Below are 17,834 nucleotides of genomic sequence, written 5' to 3'. Positions count from 1 at the left end.
CCCACAGGAAAAATGGGATGCCTACTGTCTTGCAGGCATCCCAGTCTTTCTGTTACTTTCTTGGAGGAGGAGCAACAGGTAGCCCTACAGGGAGAATAAAGGAAAGCCATGGCGATCGCCACTTGCTCATGCTTTAGGAACACTGATACTTCTCTTTCTTTCTATCAGTTCCTCTCCTCTCCATTCCTGGTCTTTTTGCTTCTATACCCGTGGGACAAGGCTGGTGGGGAGGGTCAGTGCGATGAGGATTAGGACCAGCAGGTCAAGCTGGAGGTTCTCAAACTCTAGGGGGTGTGAATGTCCACCTACCATCTGTGTCTCCAAGTCCTGAACAGCACAAAGAATCCCATTCGACAGCCTGTTGGAGACATTTCTTTGGCTCAGTGTGTTTCTCCACTGCAGCTTTGTTCATGCAGAAATCATATGTAAAATATACATCCATTTATGCTTAAAAATGTTTTTAGCAAGAGCACGATGATAGAAACCTGAGCCCCAGAAATCTCAACATCATGCTCGCTGTGCAGTTTATTAGGGAAGAGAAACTGGCTTAAGATGTTCTTGGGTAAAACCATTCATTGCAAACTCTTTCTTTTTCTACAAGATTAGTGTGGTTTCTCATTACAGTCAAAGAGTCCCCAAAAATATACCTGTTAGCACCAAGCATTATTTTTTTTCTTTATGAAATAATGATGTTGGGAAACCTAAAAAGATGAGTGTAAATGGAATTTAGTGAGGACGGAGGCCAAAGTCTTTTTCCTGATTGGAAATGAGCAGAGTTTTTCTACTTTCATCTTAAGGTGAATTAGATGAAGGAATCAAAGTATCACCTACCTAAACACCCTCCTCCTTGCCCTACTTCTCTCCCACCCCCTAGGTTTTCTACCTCTTATGTTCTGATTTGGTCCTGGGAAGCACCTCTGGGTTTTAAATCACAGATTGTTCGTTGTATGTTTGCATCACCCTCACCCTCTGAGCAAAAGGCTGGGGACCTGGTTTGTGAATATGGTTTGGCCAGAATACACCTGGCAGAATGTTAGAGATGTGTGCTTCCAGGGATGCTGCTGCAGCTTCCTGCTGGAACACAGTAGCTGTAGCAGGAGCACGCACCACACCCGGGTGGAGCTGAGACACTCAGAATACTGCCAGCAAGCTTCCAGCCATCCCCTGTGCTTTGCATGTCTCCGTGAAATAACCTCTAAAGCAGGGTTCCACAAATACCTGTCCAGATTATTGTCTTGCGAACCTGGCACCTTCTCGAACAAATTTCTTAACCACAGCATGAACGGCTAAAATTCCCATTCTTCTTTCTTTCCTCAAATTATTTCAGATCTCAGCCCAGCTGGTAATATTGGGAAATGTTTAACAGCTAGAGGATTAACATGATGAAGCTAAGCCTCTATGTCAGTTTGGCAGCATCTCTTTGCCTCCATAATCAAATGTTGTCAGGGCAAATATCTTTCTTGCCTGAGGTCAAACGTCTACAGCAGGATTTCTCAACCTCAGCACTATTGACATTTAGGGCTGCATAACTCCTTGTTGTGGGGTCTGTCCTAAGCATCATAGGATGTTTATCAGGGTCCCTGGCTTTAGCCACTAGGTGCTACTAACACTCTCTCCTTCAATGATGACAACCAAAACTGTCTCTAGACTTCACCAAATGCTCCCAGGGCAGGGAAAGGGTGGGAGTGAGGGGCAACAGTACTCCCACCTCACCATCTGGCTAAGAATCACTGGCCTATAGAGATGCTAGAGTTTGTCAGAAAAATCCCAATCTGGATCTCTGTGGAACCTTAACCTTTTCCTAGGACACCTGTTTATGGGTAGAACTGATGCCTTCACCCTATAAATTATGCCGGCTAATATCCCAGTTTATATTGAAGACCGTCTCCTGAATTTCTGCAGCTCTGCTTTCCTGATAAGAAACCAAAGGTCGAAAAAAAAAAAAAAAAAAAAAAAGGTTGAGATGAAATGAATCATTTCAAGGGGGGTTTGCAGGACAAGGTATAGCTCCAATCTTTGGCTATTCTCCAGCGCTGGCCAGTATAAATTGCCAGTGCTTGTTGACTTAGAGATTAATTATGAACGATAGGGAAGCTTATGAATTTTTCAGAATTTTTTTCCTTGCTGGGTGCAGCAGTCTGACTTCCTATCAGGAGTGTAAGATCCGCTCCAACTGTCCTACATCAAAGCCACAGGCTGTCACCCGGGGCGTTATCTTGTTCCATGCAGGCTGGCTGCATATGTTGACTCCAAATTTTTTAATCAGCCATTTCCAACCCAACTTCACATGTCAAACTATAGAGACAGACTCCATTAAACACTGTCTGAAACCTGTGGGGACCTCGTGGCATCATGATTTGATATCTCTGTGGCAGAATTTTACAATAAGAAATTAGAGGAGTACACATTTTGCTGAAATGTCAGCAGAATGCCTACAAGACTTACAAGGGAGGTAAAACATCATGAACAACAACAATAATAATCTCAGTACAGTCCTTTCAACTATTCAAAGGGTATTCATATCTATTTAGGTATCTCGTTTTCTCCAAACTGTACAGTTTTAGATTGTTCCCTTATTTTTGTCAAATATAATGAATAGGTAGCTGATCTAGTCATTTCTTAGTCAATAGAGTTGCTAGTGATGACCATAATTATGATAAAAAACATAGAAGATAATTTTCTAATTAAAAAAAGCACATAGATTAACTTAGAATATTGAGAGTTAGCTGTTACATAGAGGACTCAATAAATATATTTTGAACACCCATTTTATGTCAGGCACAAGCTGAGCAATTAACCTAAAAATCATTTGAGTTTTACTTCATGTTAAAGCCATTTCTCAAAAATGTATTTTTCCACTCTCTTGCTTTAGAATATAACAAACATCTTGTTGAGAAGGACCATTTTGCAAATCAATTCTGTGTCTAGGAATGCTAACATAAAAAGAGCAGGCTATTGACCTGATATATTTGATATTGCTTTTTTAAAAACACAGTCCCTGTTATGAATTGGGAAAGTTAATTTTTTAAGGTGATAAATTGAGGTTCTTGGCTAAATTTTGTTTCCTTTGAGATTTTAAGATAGTTTAATGAGGTGGGATAAAATTTACTACAATTGCTACAAAGTTATTTCTCTAAAGGCCCTATGAAGCATTCCCTTTGCTGGGAAATCCAACTCAGGTGCTTTTGCAAATAAGGGGCAACATCAGTAGATGAACTATCTAATCTTAAAAACAGTTTCACAGAGAATTAGTCTTATGTCTGAATTGCAAATAAAATTTCAAGAGATAAGAAATCATCTGTCTTGATGGTGGTCTATCCCTCAAAGTGTTTCTTAGCCTGGACAATTGTAAGTACATCAGAAATAAATTAGCTTGTGAGGCCCTAGGGCCGTCTTGAGTTGCACTTCTCTAGTGCCAGAATTGTGTATTCCAGCCAATATTCTTTTAATTTATACTGCCTAAAATAATCTTTATTTGCAGATTTTTCTCTCAGAGGAGAGTACTTCTTTTTTTTTTTAATTTCCGCCCTCAGCCACAGCCATATTTTCCTTTTACAATGAAAATTTAATTATGTTACACCATGTTCACTTGTGTTAATTTGAATTGATATAGAATTGTCCAGACAAGTCAGGTAAACTAGAATATTGAGCAATTTCCATATACTCAAAATAGAATTTCTGTTATAATATTTCCTACTTTTTATCCAGAATCCCTAGTTGTTTTCTGTGACAGAGACAAAATATTCTCTATGTTCCCTTGTATTTTCTTGCTTCCCTTGCAATAGTTAGGGCCATATGACAAATTCCAGCAAACAGGCCATGAGTTCTATTCTCTGTATTCTCCTGTCACATGAGCCTGGAAGCCACATGTTGAGATGGCACAGTCACAAAATGGTGGTACTTCCATCTCCCTGGATCCCTGAGTGACTACATGGAACAGAGCCCCCCCACCACCACCACCACATTCCACACTGAACATTAGAATAAGCAAGAAATAAACCACTGTTCTTAAGCCTCTGAGATTTCAGGGTTAATGTTATCAAGGAATAAATTAGGCTATCTGGATGAATTTGTTCCTCCTTTTGAATTTACTTTTTCAATATCATTTTTTCAGTATAACACGATTATCCTTGCTATGATTGACATGGAATTATCAACCTCAACTTCATCAAAAATACAAAGTCTTCTACTTCCAAATCCCCCCAACAATTTCCAACTTGTAGAATATGGCAAGAGTAGGTGTTCATATATTCCCATAAATAAATTAATTAAGAACTGTCACATATACCAGAATAGATATTCTAATGCCTTTGCTCATCTGTAGTACATGATATAGTATATTGCAAGCAGAAAGCATTTAATAAATGCTGACAATGTAATTTAGTGTTTTAAATCATTTCTTTTCTCCTATCTATTGGAAAATTTGGGACCTCACTCCTTTTTTAAAGACTACTTCCTCCTCTTGCCCACCAATAGTTCTTAAATAACTAATAGAAAATATATCTACTTGATTATGACTTTGACACCAGGAACTAACTGTTCCTTTGACAGGTCTTAATCAAGGTGAAACACACCTTTTATAAATATTTTTGGCTTTAAACAATGGTATCACCAGGATAGACACACTCTTCAGGGCAGGAAAAATGAGATAATGATATATGTGGGTAGACTTATGAAAAGACCCAATTTCTACCAGGTACTTGTGTAATGATCCACCTGGGGCTAGAAATTAAGCACGACTTCCATTTGTGACGTGCCACTCAAAGGAAACATAGGTGTGTGTGACAGTTCTCATGTACCCTGGAAATTATACTATTTTGCCTCAATTTTAATCGACATGAACAGCTCTCTGACTTACAGCTCTAAATGTTTTCTATTGCTCAAGATCTCTGTTATACACATATACATTCACCTGTGTGAACATACACATTCACTAAAGCTGGAAAACTCTATTTCATTTTGTCCCTGTGAGTAACTTTTATACTGCCCTGTCAATACTTGGAAACAAAATTCACTTCCTCTTAAAGAGTGGGCATTTTTAGCAAAAGCATTCAATTTTATTAGTGTTTAGAGGTATTTTAGACATCACTGGATGTTTTCTGGATTTCTTGTTGAGCACATTATTTTTGCCTGTTATAAATTGCTTTTCATCATGACTCAGTGGTGTGATAGAAAAATTATTTAACAGTACAAAAAAGCATTTTATTTCCTATAATATTTATGTCAAAATCTCCTGGGGCTCATTTTGAAAAAGTGACCATTTTCCATCAAATTGGCTGCCTCAATAGGATTTCAGAAATCAGTAAAAACTAAATTCAAGGCTAATGACCATGAAAATAATAATTTACATTTGTGCAATACTTCAACAATTTTGGAAAATAACCCGCCTTTTTTGAAAGTTATCCCCACCAAACATTACAGCAGTGAACTGTTAAAAACCTTACACTCTGGATTCAGAAAGAACTGGATTTACATCCCAGCTCTATGCTTTCTCTGAGATGTTACTGTAATGTCTCTGAGCCTCAGCTTCCTCATCTGTAAAGCAGCATTGATTGGAACAGTAATACTTATCTCAGGATTACACAGGACATGAATGAGACACTTGCTTTCGTGCCAGGCCACCATAAGCACTTGTGATTCAATGTATGTTAGCTTTCCTGTGGGCCCAAACTCATAGAGGGCAGGTCTGTGTCTGTCCCACTCTCACAGCTCAAACCACAATGCCTGTTTCAAAACAAGTGTTTAATGAATATGCTTTAAATGATATTGATGAGTATTAATATTCCCAGTTTTAAGATGAGGAAACTAAGGCTTCAAGACTTTAATTGATTCACGCCTCAGTTATTCACAGCACTTTAGTCAGTCATTCTCTACCACTTCTGCACTTAAATACTCAATGTTAGTCATATATTGAACAAGGGTTTAATAAGTCTAAACCATTTGCACTCAGATTTCTCTTTAGGTCATGATTTGAGCACCTATTAAGCATCAGAAACCATACTAAGTGCCTGGACAAACTTATAAACTCATAAAAACAAACCCAGTAGATAATATTAGCTCTGTCTCAAATTTAGTTCTGCAAACATTCCTTGCTCACCTACCATGCATCAGTCACTGCAGATCCTATAGCAAATAAGACAGACAAGGTCCCTGCCCTGGAGGCCTTTATACTCTTACAGAGAACACATAAGGGAGCAAATAATGCAAATGTGATCGAAGCAATAAAAGAAGAAGTTCGGGATGCTGTGGCAGCCTAGAGGAAATGACTTTGCCTGGGGCCCAGAAGGCTCCTAAGGAAGCAATGTGAAGGCTCAAAGCTGGGTTAGCAAGAAAGTGTTCACCAGAGGAAGATGGTGGAGGAGGGAAAGCATGTGCACCAGCCTGGGGCCATGAAAGAATATGTCATGTTTGAGAATCTAGAAACAGCAGCACAGAATGACTTGAGCCTGGATAAGATAAGGCTGGAATACTGTGCAGGAACCAGATGGTAACAGCTCCCTAGGCTTTGAGAAGATCCTTGGACTCCTAGTGCAAGGAAAATGAAGCATTACTGACAGGTCTCAAGCAGGAGCAGGATATAGACGCTGAGCATGGATTCAGTCCTTTGTTCTCAAAGTGTGATTTGCAGCCTCAGCATCACCCAGGAACTTGTTAGAAGGGCGCTTTTTTGGGTCTTACCCCAGACCCACTAAATCCAAATTTTCTGAGGATGAGCCCCACGACTCTGTGTTTTCACAGGTTCTGTGGTGGGTTCTCAGGTGCACCATAGTTTCAGAACCCCTGGCTTTTGGTAGAAGTTCTCAATTTTTGCTACACATTGGAACCACATGGAGATTTTTAAAAATGCTGATGCCCAGGCCTAACCCAAATGTCTGATTTAGCTGGTCCAGTTGTGGCCTGGATATTGAAATTTCCTTCCATCTTCCCCAGGTGATCTCAACGTGCAGCCAGGATTGAGAATTGTCATGTCAGAGAGGTTGCAGGTGAACAGGTCAGTGGTCCAGAACTGAGCCAATGGCAACCTGGCCTGGGGAAGTGGATAAACAGAATAGGTGGATTCCAGAGATATTTAGAAGGTGACTGCACAATGATGAAGGGATAAGTCAATCTAATTCCTAGCATCATCTCTTCACAAAACCACCTGCTCCAGAAAATACCCCTGAGCTTCAGCTGCCACACACCCACCCGGAAAGATAATGCCCACTCTTCTTTGAATGGCTCAGTTTCCCTGTGTCCTCGGGATAGTGCAGGTGAATTGGACCATCTCCCAACCCCAGCTGTGAAGATTATTAAGATGATCCATTAAAAAAACACACAGCTGTGTCCCTCATCGTGGATAAAAACCAGTTTCTGGCCTCAGGAGTACTAAATTATAGCCTTGAACTTGTAGACCTGCATCCTCTCCAGGGTATCATGCTAAATGCTTTACAAGTACCATTTTCCATTCTCATTACAAGCCTCTGCTGTTGGCATTGTTACTATTAGGACTCCCACTTTGGAGAAGAGGCAAAGACAGAGTTCCACATATCATGCAGTGTCACAGAGCTGGTAAGTGGCAGAGCAAAGATTTTAGCCCAGATCTGACAGTTTCCAGTTCCTGGGTGTCTGACCACTGTGCCCCTATAGATATTCTGGTGGGGAAAGGAAATCTGAGATGTGTGACATGATAGAAGGTTTAGGTTCTGGCCTGGCTGGCAGTGCCTATAGAGCCAGACTGATACATGGCTCAGGTAGTCAAGGAGGGCTTCCCTGAAGAAAGAGGGTCTAAAACGAGACCCTGAACGACATGTCACATTTGAAGTGGGAAGGAGAGAGGAGGTCATTCCAGGACCGGGTGAGAATGGGAAAAGACTGAATGAGTACTGCAAGATCATAAAGGAATAGATTGGTTTTCTGTCTGGGGTATTTTTATGTATTTATTTGCTGTTTGCTCAGAGAATCACTGCATTTGGAGCCCTTGTGTTATACTTACTGCATTGCCAGAAGCCAACAAAGACATAAAACTGGTGACTCAAATGCAGAGGATGTTCTTATTGGCTGGCAAACTCTGGGAACTAAACCCTGCATTTTGTAATCAAGAAGAAGTACCTCCCTAGATGGGAACTTTGACCTACTCAAGGTCTTCTCTTAGAGAGGAAATAAGACATGGCAAAGAAAGACACTAATGATCTTATTGTAACTCTTCAACAGATGAGGTACTATCTCCTTGGGTGATTTTTATAAAAACAGAATATAATTGAATATGCACGGAACACCAAATTCCACGTTTTCTCTAGAAATAACCCTGGAACAGAGCCCTAGCAAAGACAGATCACAGGCAAGCCTGCAGACTGCACGAGATCCACCCCCAGTAATAAAAATAGAATAATAAACCTACACTGTGTTGAACCCCTACAGTGTGAAAATGTCTATTATGATCATCATTACAATAGTCCTCTGAGGGTATTACTTTAACACTATAGGTACAGACGCTCAGAGAGTTTGAGTGCCCTGGCCCTGGTCACACAGTTGAGTACGTGACAGAGGCTGCGTTTGATCTTAAGGTTTTCTGATTCTAAAATCCATGCTCTACTTTCTAAGGCTTGTCTCTTCTGCGAAGGGCCAATTATCTTGGAAACTACTTGGCAAACTACTTAATCTTTTGAAACTTGGTTTCTTTCCTCAAAGCAGGGGAAACCTGGTCTGCCACCTTTAAGTGTTATTAGAATCCGAATTTGCATCAGGATGAGCTATGCAGGCTGCAGAATGTCAAGTACTAATAGCCACTGGGATTTTCTGAAAATGATGGCATGCTAGGCATCCTGCTAAGGGTCATACACATACCATCTCATTTAACCTCGCATGAATCCATGTGGTACATATTATCATTATTTTTGCCATCTTAGAGTTAAGGGAGTTGAAAAAAAATTAAAGGTTCAGGCTCAGAGAGGTCTCATAATTGCTCAGTGCTGCTCGGCCTCTGCGTAGAAAAGCAAGGATTTGAATCTGCATAGTGGAGGGGGAGTGCTTATAGACCACATTCTACAGCGTCATCAGAGGTGGACGGAGGGGAGACAGGTCAGCAGAAAAGGAGTTTGGAGGTGGCAGCCAGGTGCTGAATGCAGTGAAGTAGCCACGGTCCAAACCTCAGTACATTCTTGAGACAGGAGCTTGGGCACCCACATCCCCTGGAGGGGAACTGACGCTGTCCTGGCTGTAACTTTCCAGACTGCAGTGTGCCAGGAGGGCAGCATTTGCTGGAGCAGTTTGTCTGTGAAGGAGGAGAAAAAAACACAAGGCTGCGGAGAAAAGGAGGACTGTGCCAGCTGATCCGAGCGCTTTATAGGGAAGTGCCTCTGCCCTCCTCTGCAGTAGCTTTTGGAAGCCTCCCTCTCAGACACTAATCCCTGGGAACCAAAGGGCCAGGCAAGGAAGTGGAGAAAAACAGGGAAGAAAAGATCCACTGAACCTAGGTCAGCAGGTGTCTTGCACCGCTGCTGCAGACAGGCCCACCTGCCTCAAGCCTCCAAAGCCCAGGATTAAGAAGGTGTATCAGGAATATAACTGGTGTCAGGCCTGCAAAGGTCAGTCTTTCCCAATTTCTGCAGAGAATGGCACTTCCCAGGACATAGTTACTAAACAGCAAAACACAGCAAGCTAGAAGTTGGCAGGTTGGGAAAGGGGTCGCAGCCTTCTCACTGATAATTGTGCGACTGTGGGCAGGTCACTTTCCCTCACTGGGTCACCCAGTCCTTTACTCAGTCGGCAATTGTCAGAGCCCACGACGTGTTCAGCAACATGGTAGGGGCTGGGAACGCAGGGAGAAGCAAAAAAATCACCCACATCCTGTCCCTCATGGACCTTACCATGTAGTAGGTAAACATCAACCAATCACAGGGGTGCTTGTAAAATTATAATTGTGAAAAATGCCAATAGAAGTTGAAGTGCAGGGCAGCCCGGGTGGCTCAGCGGTTTAGCGCCTGCCTGTGGCCCAGGGCCTGGTCCTGGAGACCCGGGATCGAGTCCTGTTTGGGCTCCCTGCATGGAGCCTGCTTCTCCCTCTGCCTGTGTGTGTGTGTGTGTGTGTCTGTGTGTGTGTGTCATGAATAAATAAACAAAATCTTTTAAAAAAAAAGTTGAGGCGCATGGTGCTGGGAGAGCTTGACAGGAGAAACTCCCCAAGTCTGGAGGGTCAGAGAAGAGTTTGCTGCCAAGCTGAAGGATGAAGAATAAGAAGTGGTTATGAGTCAAGGAGGAGAAAAGGGAGAATGTGCCGGGAGTGGGAAACAGCATATATGCCAATACCTGGCAGCAAGAGAAAACAAACCCTTCCAAAGGCCTCAGCGAGGAGCCCAGTGCCATTACTGAGGGGGGATGTGGTGTCCGACAGGCCACGGACCTCCGCAGGGCCGACACCCGGCTCGAGCTTACTACACCGTCTCCAGTGCTCCTCGTAGCCATACTTCTGGATCATTTTCATTGTAGTCCTCAGGCTGAAGTTGCTCCATTCGTTCTGAGCCTGAGTACCACAGATTTTTCCAGAAAGTAGAGCAATTATTCAAATAATGCATAAAGTAAACTGCCTGTTTCTCTTTAAATTTTCTGCATGTTTGAATCATGTCTTCTTCTTGCTTGACTAGAGACTGCCTTGCGGCAATAATAATGATGAGTTTGGAAGAGTCCAGAGTTGGGGCTTGCCCCCATATCATCGTAAGGTGCCAGCCCGAAGAATTCAGGCATCCATAGGGAAAGTTGATGCTCAGGGATGTCTCCTGTCAAGGCTGATCCTCCAGGGCCTCTTGGGCTAATGAGGCGATTCCAAACCCGGGCTCAGTGATGATTTCTCTCATCACCCTAGAAGTCAGACAGAGAGTTCCCACCTGGCTCCCTCTTAAACAGACATAGAGATCCATTTACATAGTGGGGTTGCTTCCTCCCTGTCTCCTCCTTCCAAAAAAACTGGATGTGTCCATGGACATGAGAAAAATGATGCACACAGGAGAATTGCCTAGGTGAGCACATCCCACAGTGTGCTGTTGGATATTCAAACATATCACACACAGGGTCAGATAAGTATGGGAAATGTAGGGCTGCACCAGGTTACCATCTCACCGATGGGTCCTGTCACCCTCCAGGAAGGGGAGAGAGGGAGCCAGCTCTAAGGGGACACACACCCCTTTCTCTGCAGGGCTGGTGTCCCCAGAATATACCTTTGAGAAATGCTTGTCTAGACTTTGCAGGGACTCCTGGGATGTAATAGTGAGGTTTGTCATTTCTCAGATGAAGGGACTGTAGACAGAGAAGTCATGACTTTGGCCCCAGGTTCCCCAGCTACGGGCAAATTAAGGACCAGAACAGGACTCCACTTGTCCGCACCAGGGCTCCCCGGCCCTGTGTCTTGCTTCTGTCATAAATCTCATGAAGGGCAGGGAGAGGAGTTAACATCTGATGAATGAATGCCCACCCTAGAATCGGGATAATTCTAGAAACTATTTTCTAAACTATAGGACCTACTATGTGCCAGCCCCATGCTAGGTGCTTTGCATGCATATCATCTCACCCAGTCCCAAGAACACACTGAGGCAGATCTCTTCTGTTATCCCGGAACACCAAAGCTTAGGTCCCTTGTTCAATCCCTTTGAGGAAGGAAATTGCAAAGCCAGGATCTGGATCCAGGTGGGCCTCCTTTCCCTTGAAACAATGCCACACATTATCTCCTTTAGCCTTTTCAATAGCCTTGCAAGAGAAAAGGAAGCCCCACATAGCAGCTGAGGAACCTGAGGCTCTGAGGTTGAGAAACCTGACAAGGTCATGGAACCAGGGAGTAGGATAGCTGGGCCCAGACTCCCCTCCACCCTGTTTTCAGGCCTGCGTCTTCTGCTGTGTGGTGTTCCTACAGGTGTAAACCAGGCCAACAGCAATGCTGGTCTGCGTCCTTGCCTCTGCATGGACTAAAGGGGCACAGCCATGAGCTGGAAAGAATCCCAAGCCTCTAGATAGCCTGGAACTGATGACTTAGGTGATACTTGTCAGCACTTAGGCAGTGCTGCACTCAGCTCCCCATCACCTTAAAAGAAAAGTGCGGGGAAATAGTCCCTTTGCTTAGCAGGGAAATCATGACAACCGCCATGCTGCCTCTGCTTGACCTCTGCTAGTAGGAAGATTATTTGTCTAATTAGGTAAAGAGCCTTCATGCACATGTACATATTTTAACCCTAATGAGCTGTCAACGGAAAGGTTTGCCCTTGGCCTGGTTTGCCAGCTGATCTCTCCTTTCCTTGGTGGAAAAGGCCAGTGCAGTAAACAGAACCTCGTTTCCATGGAAGCTCACTCTCTGGCTTTTTCTTTCCAGCACTTGAAAAGGTAATTACTTGATTTCTCTTTATATTTTTGGATTTCATACAGTGGGGCTGTCAAGCTCCTCAATCGAGGATGGCCTTCTCTATCATGCCAGGCTGTTTGAGGGAGCTTTGGTTGCATTTCCTTTTTCATCCTCCCTTCAGATCATTAGCTGTCAGGCAGCAGTGTCTGCCTTCTGGTCACTCCTGCTAATTAAAGCCTAACAGAGCAAAGGGACTTGACCCTGTAGAATGTTAACCATACTGGGAAGCAGGGAAATTTTTCCAAAGTTGGGAGCCCCTGATCCCTTCCTTTCTAGGGCACGGACTATAGAACAGGACCCCCACAGCCACACCACAGAGGGACAAGGTCCCAACTGGCACATTCTCCTATGAATCTTTGACACCCCACTGTGGCCCATGTCAGAAGTACAGCCACCGTGGGCTTGTTTGATAACAACATTTCCTGAGGGCTTGTTCAGGAAACTGAATGCCCAGCACTGGGCTGAGCACTTTATTCCTGGTGTCTCAGTGAATTCTCATGGTAGCTTTATGTAGATTTTTAAAAATTTTTTTTAAATATTTTATTTAAATTCAAGTTGCCAACATACAGTATTTTGGTAGATTTATTACACTGATTATTCAGATGAAGAGACCTGGAGCACAGAGAGGTTAGGTAGCTTGCTTACGGTCACACAGCTACTGGGGGCAGAGCCAAGATAAGGACAGACTAATTGCTCTCATTTCTTGGGAAGGGCTCTGACACTGCTATAGCTTTCCAGAAGCAATCAGCCAGTCATGCCAGGTGAGGAAGAGTAGCTATTTTTCTGCCCCCTGGTGGTGGCTCTATGTGTTATACTGTCCCATGTATAGAAGGAACAGAGTGAAGAGCCCTGAGTTAGTTCATTGTCAGGACTGGATTAGGAAACCAAACAAGGCACTTAAGAAAGAAGCCAACATAAAGCAGAGCAAAAGAGCTTCAGTTTGAGGCAGGACAGACTCCATTTCCAATGGGTCATACCACTTGCCCAGCTGTGTGAACTGCAGCAAGTTCCTGAACCTTACTGAGACTCCGTTTCCTCACCTGTAAAATGGGGGTAATAATGGTACCTACTGCATAAAGTAATTTCACATGTGAAACTTCCCAGCCTGCCCTGTGGAATATTCTTCAGTGAAATAATTGTGTGAAAGACAAAAGTAAATGCAGTTCAATAGGCTTATTTATTCTAGAATTGCTCAGAAACTTAATCATGCTCATATGTATTGTAAGTTTTCAGGAGGGAGAAGCATTTCCTGACCCCAGAGTCCTTTTCATAAGAATGCACATTAATACCTATTTCTTAAAACCTTTTAGAAAAGACTGAAATATAGGGCATAGGATGCCTGGACTTGACATACACATCAATAAATGCTAGTCTCGTCTCTTGTGCCCTAGATGTTCAAATAATCTTACCTGTTCTTGCTAAGCTCCATGGAGGCAGCAACTAAGTCTATCTTACTCTTTCTGTATTCCAGTATCTTGGCATATCAAGACATTCCAGAAAGTCTGATAAATGAATGAGTAAATGAGAGAACACATGAACTAATGAATGAAGGATAGTGTAGATCTAGCCTGCTCATCTTCATTGCTGGCATTGTCTGCTGTCTCTATTTCCATTTGATGAGGCCAGATGCCTATGTAAAATTTAGTAACAGGGATGGTTCTATTGGGCGGTGTTTTCTTGTTTCACTTTTTATTTATTTACATATTTATGATAGGCATAGAGAGAGAGAGGCAAAGACACAGGAGGAGGGAGAAGCAGGCTCCATGCTGGGAGCCCGATGTGGGACTCGATCCTGGGACCCCAGGATCGCGCCCTGGGCCAAAGGCAGGCGTTAAACCGCTGAGCCACCCAAGGATAGTCCTTGTTTCACTTTTAACCTCTCTGAAGACCATATCTTCTGACAGAATTGCCAACTTTAGCCCCTAGCCAAATCATTTTGTTGCTTCTCAGTGAAGAAGTCAGACATTTCATTTGCATATGTATTTTCAACAACACATTTCTGAGTGTTCCCAGTGGGTTGGCACCTGGAGCTAAAGAAGTCTTGGGCTTCCAAGGGAATTGAATGAAGACAGCTCATTGGCACTTAAAAACAACACGGAGGCTACCATGTTTCCCATGTGCGCCTGTTGGGAAGTTGTGATGGATGACCCCCTGGGCAGCAGCGTAACTGCTTTTAGTTGGTTCTCTTTATATGCATATAGAATAGTATTTCTAACTAGTTCTCTGGGTATTGTATGGTGCAAAAAATAAAAATTTAAATTTAAATTACAGAATAAGTTGACCAAAGTCTAGCAGACTTCTTTACCACAGAACTTCTCAGAGACTGTGTATTTTGATACAGCATTTCCAAAACTCAACTGACCATGCTTCTGGAACCCTTTCTACTAGAGTATTTAATAAAATTGTTGTTTAGCAGAACATTTTTGGGAAGTGCTACCTTAGAATATATGGCCAAAAGTTGCAATCTAGTCTTTGTGATCTAGAACATAGTCCTGCCCCTCAAAACTATGGAAAGGAGAAGATAAGACAACTCCTGAATTGAACAGGATGATAAAAATGCATGGCACAAAGCTAGACAGATTTTTACGTGTTTTATAAAACAAACCAAGGGGCATCTGAGTGACTTAGTTGGTTAAGCCTCTGACTCATGGTTGCAGTTCAGGTCATGATCTCATCTCGTGAGATGGCCCAGCAACTGGCTCTGAGCTTGGGGAGGAGTCTGCTTGAGAGTCCCTCCCTCTCTCTATCGCTTTGCCACCTGCCCCTGCTCATGTTTTGGTCTCTCTCTCATACATACATACATACATACATACATACATCTTTTTTTTTATGATAGTCACACAGAGAGAGAGAGAGAGAGGCAGAGACATAGGCAGAGGGAGAAGCAGGCTCCATGCACCAGGAGCCCGACGTGGGATTCGATCCTGGGCCTCCAGGATCGCGCCCTGGGCCAAAGACAGGCGCTAAACCGCTGCGCCACCCAGGGATCCCCACATACATACATCTTTTTAAAAAGACTATTGATGCTTCAAAAGTATGACCATGAATTTTTTGGTGTTCTTATTTACATCATATTAAAAATAACTTATTTGCTATATCATTTTGTACCAGATGAGATTCTTGGTTTTTAAGCATGGATCTGGGGAGGGGGTTGTTTTGTTTTTTATTTTATTTTTTTTTATTTTAGAGAGGGTTGAGGGACAGGGGAGAAGCAGAAGGGGGGAGAGACTCTTAAGCAGACTCCCTGCTGAGCACACAGCCTGTCACAGGGCTCAATCCTACAACCCTGAAATCATGACCTGAGCCAAAATCAAGAGTTGGATGCTTAACTGACTGACCCCAGGTGCCACTGGATATGGGTTTTTATTTTCAAATTTGTAAATAAAAATGGCTTTTAAAGGAAAAGGGCTTAGAAAACTCAGATATCTCTTAAGCTACTTTTTGTTGTAAGTTAATATGTACTATAAAGAGGAATACACCCATTCTATTTGAATGCCACTTTCCCTATTTATTAAGCTTTTCATGAATAAAACTAATCATAAATTACTGAACAGAATAAACTCAATTACAGTTTAAAGTATAACATAGGCTTGCTTGGAAATAAAAAAAAAAACTTAATTAATAGAGCAGGAATCAGCAACTATGGCCTGCTACATGTTGTTGCACATAAAGTTTTATTAGAACACAGGAATGCTCATTCATTTATGTATTGCCTATGTCTGTTTTCACATTTTATTGGAAGAATTGGGTCACTGCAACAGAGACCTTACAACCCTCAAAGACTAAAGTATTAATGATATGGCCCTTTACAGAAATGTTTGCCAGTCTCTTTTATTTTTTTATTTTTATTTTTTAAAAGATCTTATTTATTTATTCATGAGAGACACAGAGACAGAGACAGAGACACAGGCAGAGGGAGAAGCAGGCTCCATGCAGGGAGCCCGATGCGGGACTCAATCCTGGGTCTCCAGGATCAGGCCCTGGGCTGAAGGCAGATGCTAAACCGCTGAGCCACCCAGGGATCCCGCCAGTCTCTTTTAAAGATATGATAAGGATAGAGATTATGTAACCAACCCCTTCATTTTATATATGGGAAAATCAGAGAAGTTAGGGAGTTGTCCAGGTTTATTTATGTTTAGGTGTGCTGATTCTTATACCCTAATAGCTCTAACTATAGAGAAGACAAGGCTGGATTTCAATCAGATACCAACACCAAGTCAGTGGTAGTGGCCATGTGGAGTACTAGCTGAGAAAGTCTTAGGGTTCAGTGAGAAGGAATGCAATGATTGATTTGTTTCTCATGGTCTAGAGGTGGGACAGCCATAGAATATATGCCATGCAGGCACTATAGATAAGCACTATGTCTGCTCCACACATTTCTCATAGTTATATTACTGTCTCCTTCCTTGTATTTCTGTCATGTAAACACTTTCTTCATTGGACCAAAACAGAGGCACTGCATTGGGTCCTCATTAGAAGTACTGCTACCTAGTAGTTCCAAAGTGATTCTTGTGCAAGTTCATTCAAATGTTTTTCCTAGCAAATGCCTACCACGTGGTAGGGTTTAACTTATCATTTCCTTCAAATTGGGTTTGTCTGTAATAAGATTCTTAACTTTTAGTGAAATATGTCAATGGGCAGTGGATGGGGCATGTAAAATGCAAAGTCATGAGTTCATTGGTTTTTGTGATCCAAACTGAAATTCTCTGTATTGTGTTTTTGTGCAGCTGGACAATCCAGATGAGCAAGCAGCCCAGATCAGACGAGAGCTGGATGGACGTCTCCAAATGGCAGACCAAATAGCCAGGGTAAAGAAGCTTTGGGGACATTTGCTGGGGGACCAGGACAAAATCCTACACAGGAAGCACACTGATTATTAAGGGCCATGGAAAGATAAAATAGGGAAGCAGAGCGGAAGAAAGATGAGGACAATCACATGATTGGGTTTTCAACTCTCCTTTTCATAGCGGCTCTCCCAGAGATAGCATATACATTTCCCATACTCCAATCAACAAAAAAAAAAAGTCCAGCCTCCCCTTTCTCCCAAATCCCTGCCTTGGATTTCTGTCTATTGAGCATGTCCTCTTGGATATTCCCCTGCATTTCAAGTTAAATGTGTTCAGAATCTAGCTCCTTATCTTCTCCTTCCCACCATACACAACTGGCTATATTGGTTCCTCTTTACATGCTCTCTGTCATTTTCTATGGATGGGACCTCCTAGGCATTCTCAGTTTCTCCTTCCTCCCCACAACACTGCATGCTCAGTCAGCCACCCAGATCGTTGATTCTGCCTCTGAAATGTGGGTCAGATCTCTTGACTGCTTTCCAGCACCACTGCTGGTGCTTTGATTCAGTCCCTCATCCTCATCGCCTGATCTCACAATAGCTTCCTAGTAGATATTCTTGTCTCCATACCTGCCCCTCAACTATCTATCCTTCACACAGTTGCCTTCCTAAAACTCATGCATGAAC

At 42.6% G+C, this 17,834-nt stretch overlaps 1 protein-coding gene across 14 annotated transcripts in view; it reads left to right on the top strand.

Annotated features, from left to right (window-relative positions):
- Nucleotides 1-17,834, top strand: part of CADPS (calcium dependent secretion activator) — a 459,187-nt gene that overhangs the window by 186,464 nt on the left and 254,889 nt on the right. For all 14 annotated transcript variants that reach the window (XM_041764526.1, XM_041764525.1, XM_041764524.1 and 11 more), the window contains exon 4: nucleotides 17,089-17,169. In XM_041764526.1, coding sequence (XP_041620460.1) covers nucleotides 17,089-17,169 — 81 coding nt within the window. The remainder of the gene's footprint in view (nucleotides 1-17,088; nucleotides 17,170-17,834) is intronic.

The sequence above is a fragment of the Vulpes lagopus genome, chromosome 7, assembly GCF_018345385.1.
Source record: "Vulpes lagopus strain Blue_001 chromosome 7, ASM1834538v1, whole genome shotgun sequence".
NCBI lineage: Eukaryota > Metazoa > Chordata > Mammalia > Carnivora > Canidae > Vulpes > Vulpes lagopus.
This window is presented reverse-complemented; position numbering and strand designations above follow the sequence as displayed.